This window comes from Perna viridis, chromosome 11 (assembly GCF_037379345.1).
Source record: "Perna viridis isolate PV_CMFRI_1.1 ecotype Kerala chromosome 11, ASM3737934v1, whole genome shotgun sequence".
Classification (NCBI taxonomy): domain Eukaryota; kingdom Metazoa; phylum Mollusca; class Bivalvia; order Mytilida; family Mytilidae; genus Perna; species Perna viridis.
Genome location: NC_142455.1, coordinates 17,071,758 through 17,077,757, shown reverse-complemented (window position 1 = coordinate 17,077,757; position 6,000 = coordinate 17,071,758). Strand labels below are relative to the sequence as shown.

The following is a 6,000-nucleotide window of genomic DNA, read 5'->3' as shown; positions in this document are numbered from 1 at the left end:
GTGAACGGTAAAAGTATTAAATTACATCCTTCTTTATTAAATTAAAACAGAAGAGTATGGTAATTTTTCTAAGTGAAACGATTTTTTTTTCAAATATTAAGTACCAGTCCATATAAAATTCAGACACTGCCCATATTGAATTAATTCATGGTGGAGAAAACCCCCCTAACAAACAATGCTTTTCAAATCAACGTATGCTATACTTTTACGTAACAGTTGTCCTTTCCATGTTAAGATCTGTACTTTTTAGATAATCATACATTTATATCTCCTTAAAATCAACAAAATCTAACTAAATCAAGAACAATAACTCTTGCAAAGTGCTAATTGGATGTACAGTATAAATTCTATTTCAAAAGCGCAGTCATCACATGAAACACTAAGACTGGTTATATGGTCTGTAGCTGATTCTGATTAAGAAATAAAAGTAAATTCAGTGGGTTTTTGACATGCATGAATCACCTCCTTTATGACAAAAGTCAAAGGAATAATTTTTGAGTCATATAAAAACAAACTGTATTTTGGGTAAATGTTTGATTTATTGCCTAGTATACAGTAATACAAAATGTCACATATCAACAATCCCTTTTCCACAATTATACTGCAATTTTGTAAAACAGAATAGAGAATATCTCCTGTAACCTTTCCATCACCAAAGCGATTGTTGTTTTGTACGATGAAAATGTTTATTTCGTGCTCGATATTTACTTGTTTTAGTATGTATTAGCTGTACATTTGACTCTTTGGGCTATTTAAGTTTTTTCACATGAAGTATTTGTTTGTACTTATATCTTTTCGGAAAAAAAAGCGTCATATTCATGAACGCATACAAAGTTATGATTCATTAAGTAACAAATATAATTAGTTTCACAGGGAATGCATAAATTAGAGGACAGATTGTATTTGCGTATTTTGAATGACTATGAATATTTTACTCTCTGGAATGGTATTATTATAAAATATAAAAAAAGTATAAAAAAAAATGTATTTTGACTAGCAATTCTCAAAGTGATCTATATATAAAACACGGTTAATTGTATCTTTGTTAATATATGTCATTATACTAGTAAGTTACATCTTGTTACTGCTGAAATGACTGAAACTTAACAGATGTTGCTTTTCCTCAAATACATTTTATAAAAGATAACAATCGAAGTGGAATAGTACTATGACTTAATACCAACTCGTGCAGCATTTATCTTCCTGAAGTCAACTACCAACCAGTTACTAACGTTGCATGATTGTATTAAATCTTTGAGTTAATAGATGTCTGTTGTGCCAAACAATTTTAAATTAAGTCAAGAACAGCTTTATAACTTTCTTCAAATACCGTTTATGTCAGGTACATAACCAAGCTACTTGTGTCTACCCTATTTTCGGTTTCATATATTACTCATTTACGTCATATAATGTCACAATGATGTTAAGGCACTTCCGGTTTATTCATAAGATCAAACAACTGATGATTTCCGTTCTGTTTTACTTTTACCGGAATCTTGGTCACTGTTCTCCTGAAACATAATGGAAATTAACAATATGTAAGGAAAGTCTTACAATACAACATGAGTCGAGTAGTTTTGTTTACACACCTCTATAGTTGCAAAAATGATGCATTCGTTTTGAATTTGAATTATAGTTCATCTATCTATTATCGAAAATATATCATTGCAACCTCTGTACTCGGAGTATTGCTATAAATACACCAACATAAGTGATATTCTATTCATCTACATAATCATCTCCCCCCCCACCCCCCACCCCCTGTAAAATATTTAAAAGCATTTTTTATTTATTTATGTGTGTATAGACTGGTGGACAGTGATTCATATCTATTGGCTACAATCTACATTTGTTATGTTTTTTTTTCATCATGGACCAATAACATATCAAAGGGCCATCATCGAGGATATTACTAGTGTATTATGGAAAATGCATTTCTTAATACATTAGAAAACCAGTTAATTAAAACTTTTTATTATAATGTATGTGAATAGTTTTTTTTTCTATTCTGTTGTACGCCAAAAGACTATTGACCGGTCAATAATATTTTAAAAGTAAGGTTTTTAACGCCTCATTCAGAATTCTCAGCTTTCAGTGTAATTCAAGGTCGAGTCAAGTTTTCAAATTTCAGTTTGACGATAAAAAAGCATGGTCAGTTGCAAGTCAATTTGTCTGCTTTCTCCTCGAAGTAAAAAAAAATATGACTATGTGCATGATTTCTTGAAAAGGTATATGGATTTCCTTATTTCATGAGATCTAGTATGCTGTCTCTATCAGTCTTTGGTATAAATTTGTTTCTTTTGTCTCTTTCTTTTTAATGAAACACTAACCGACTCTTTATTCGGGGAAAAGTAAATTTATTTCCCCTCAGTTACAATTATGGCTCTCAGTAACGCCTTGGGCAATAGTTGTACCTCAGGGAAAAATAAATTTACTATTCCCTTTATACCCAGTGAGTAAGTATAAATTGGTTGTCTAATTAATCATCATGTACAAGTTATGTTAAAAATGTGTTTTCTAAAGATTTACCTCAAAATAAAATGACATATTATAACATCTGCATCATTCTAATAGGAGTTATAAAAATAAATTAACATCATCATACTTGCACCCCTTTTGTACCTATGAGGATGCAACATGAAATATCTTTCGGAAGTCGTAATTGGCCGTTTCGAACCGCTAAATTAACCGGTTTACCCTCTAATGGATTTGTAAGAAACATAATGTACACTATATTGTTAAATAATTCAAGGAAATGCATCTACAATGTAATTAAGAATCAGTCAGGGGTGAAACATGGTACGACAAAACCAACCATTTTGAAAGTTTATTGACAGTTTGCAACATCAGAATCAAGGAATAAAGACAAAATTTTCCATATCATATTGAGTTATAATTTTATTGAAATGCACTGAAAATGAACATTTTAAGAGCAGATAACTCTGTCAAATTCATTTTTCTAAAACTCATTTGAAAACATTTTGAGCAAATCAATGATGCAGAGATCAAATAATAGTATTTTCAAATAGAGAATGCATCCTCGAGTGACATTATATTGTCAGATTGGTAGTGTCTTGACATGCACGTTTCAGATTTTTCCTATTTTGCTTGATTCTTACAAATATTTACAGTTAACTGCTTAATCTTACAAATAGGCTGGTCCGAAAGACAATGCAAATTGTTGGCATTATATAAATCAAGCTAATGTTTTGTTCAATAACTGGTTAATAATTTGAAATACAAATCAAACCACTTCAACCAACTTATTTTCTCCATGTTAAAAAAATACCTCTGGTTCAGCTAGTTTTACACTGTCATCTTTACCATGTACTTTTTGATTGGCTAAATGAATGGATTTCTTTCTATTATTATTTCCCTGTTGAACTGCCGAGTATACAAAACTTCTTCCGGTCTCCGTTCGACTCATTCGACGTTTCACCCATTTACATTGGGTTTTCATAAGAAAGAGCACCTACAACGATATGACCTATTTAATTAAGATTGTATGGTATCTTAGATACAAAGAACACAATACGATATAACATGAGGATATTAATCCAAATAAAGCAATGTCGTTGTTGTTTTAGGTAATATCGTATACAAAAACGGATAACAGGAAGTCGAGTAAGTCACGATGAGATTAAATTAATCGCATAATATCAGCTTACAGAGGACAAACGGCTTGGCATGAACAATAAGTTTACGAAAATTGTTCAAGAAACCAGATAAAATGACAAAAGATTCAGAATGCAAGAAAAAACAAAGATTTATTTTGATGAATATTTTTTGTGTGGTCGTCTTCGTGTGCTCGTGGATCGTTGCGTTGTGTCTATCTGTGCATGGGGCTGATTTGTTCGATGTGCCATAATTTTCCTTTCACCTTTCATCTACCCTGACCTGAACTTGACTTTTTATGAGAGACTCGGCGGGTGTTTCTAGAAAAACAGAGGACGTATACTGGTGCACCTGGTCCATGGTCCTAGGTTTTCATGGAGTCGCAGTTGCTCTTTTACTTTTGTTACTTTGTATGTATCATTTTGTTTATTTTATGTTCTTTGTGTTTGTTTTCCATGTCTGGTCTATGTCCCTAGATTACATTTGTTTGAATTACGCTGGAATCTTGGTTCTTAGGATTACTCTGTGTGGTTTACTTAGTGTAAACATTTATTTATATCTTAATGCATTATAAAATGATTGCACGCATAATACACCAGTTCTGTATCCGCCATTGTTAACAAAGAACTATAAGTAAAATTTGATGCATTTTTTGGCCTTTTTCTATTTTTCTTCATACAAAGCTTGAGCAATCAAATACAGTACACAGAAACACAGAAAACTGATTGAAGAAGTAACATTTATATAAAATTACGTATCATTCTGTTTGGTGTCTCTTACTGAATATTTCTTTCGTCATAAAAATGAAATACCTTTATAAAGAAAAATATCAACCATCTTACCTCTCCGTTCAGAAAGCAGAAAAGGAGCGCTACTAAAAACCCCTAGAAAGACAGATTATTGATACAAAAAAATCATTCGTTCAATTTTTTTTTTATATGTAAAATATATATGTTTGTGTAAAATCACTAACAAATGCCTTGCACGTTTGTATATATGTCTTAGTAATAATTTCGGTGAAGTCATTTGTTGTAAAAGACGTTTAAACCGTAATAAGTAGATCGAAGATGTTGAGTATAAAGTTCAACTAACTACGAACTAAGTGGCCGTTGTTCATCAAATAAACATATGAATACTAAATAAAATCTGAACAGGAAGGTCATAACTAAATCATTAAATCATATTTTTAATGGAAGTTTGTGATGAATTGATGGTGAAAAAGTGTTGCCGGTGAAATAACAGAAGTCCATAGAATAAACATCACTTTGAAAATAACCACTGCCTTTAAGCGTGGGTATGAATAGAATCTATGAAACTATTTGTGGATCTGCCTTTCAGGAAAGGGGTGAGGGTTAGGTTACATTGACATTGTTGTATCTAAACTCTTACCGGATTTTACTAAAGTGTTGTGTGATAGGTACCGCTTGTAGAGCAGGTCGGTCCCGACTTCCGGTGCCGGGGCATATACTTCCGGATTTTTGTGAGAGGTCCCCAAGTCCTTTAGTTTTCCTAGTTTTCAGAATGCTGGAAATTTTTATCGACAACATATTTGTCTAGTGTGGTGGATGCCTTTTTCGAAAAACGGTCATTGATTACTCTTTCATTTCCTCTTTCGTCTACCCCGGACTTGACTTTTTATGAGCAACTCGGTGAGTGTTTCTAGAAAAAGCAGAGAACGCTTACTCTACCGGTGCATCTGGTGTATGCTTCCAAGGTTTTAGTGGAGTCTGATTGCTCATTTAATTTTGTTACTTAATATGTATTATTTTGTTTATTATATGGTCTTTGTTGTGTTTGTCTGTTTTTCATGTCTGGTCTTTGTCTCTGGATTACATTCTTTAAATTTCCGCTAGAATTTTGGTTCCTTGATTACTTTTCCAGAAGTAATTGTATATTATTGTGTTCGCTTCCTTATGTTTGTATATAGTGTCTGTTTCTTGTCTTCACTATTAGGCCATGCACTTGTCATATCTGTCTTAGTTTTGACGCTTGCATATTTTTGTCGCTATTTGGAACTAACCTGGAATGATGCAAGAGTTGCTGATGCTATGTCATATGCAAATTTCTGATGTTCCGCACTATCATCCGGTCTGTTTGGGACTAGAAAACACTGGATACCAAACAATGGGATGAGAATTAATGTAGCTCGCACTGTCTGTCTGTAAAGTAATTTTACAATTTCGATTTAATCAAACATCTGAGAAAGAATTTGCTACTTATGTATGAAAATATACAAGGGTGAATAACTCATTTTTTTCAAAATGGACAAAAATGGCTAAGTTAACATTTCCTTAACTGTGTCAGCAATATAGTCTTTTTTGTTTTTGTTTGTTTTTTTTTTCAATAACTTTTCTTTTTTGAAATAAGTGAAAGGTATTTCAGTCG

The 6,000-nt window shown here is 32.2% G+C and overlaps 1 protein-coding gene across 1 annotated transcript in view; it reads right to left on the bottom strand.

The window, feature by feature from the left end:
* Positions 1-519: 519 nt before the first annotated feature.
* LOC148603154 (calcitonin gene-related peptide type 1 receptor-like) overlaps positions 520-6,000 on the bottom strand; it is a 55,276-nt gene continuing 49,795 nt past the window's right edge. The window contains exons 11-14 of the mRNA XM_088553061.1: positions 5,636-5,774; positions 4,458-4,499; positions 3,290-3,472; positions 520-1,511 (exon numbers count right to left, since the gene is read on the bottom strand). Of these exons, the coding sequence (XP_088409187.1) occupies positions 1,452-1,511; positions 3,290-3,472; positions 4,458-4,499; positions 5,636-5,774 (424 nt within the window). The 3' untranslated portion in view covers positions 520-1,451. The remainder of the gene's footprint in view (positions 1,512-3,289; positions 3,473-4,457; positions 4,500-5,635; positions 5,775-6,000) is intronic.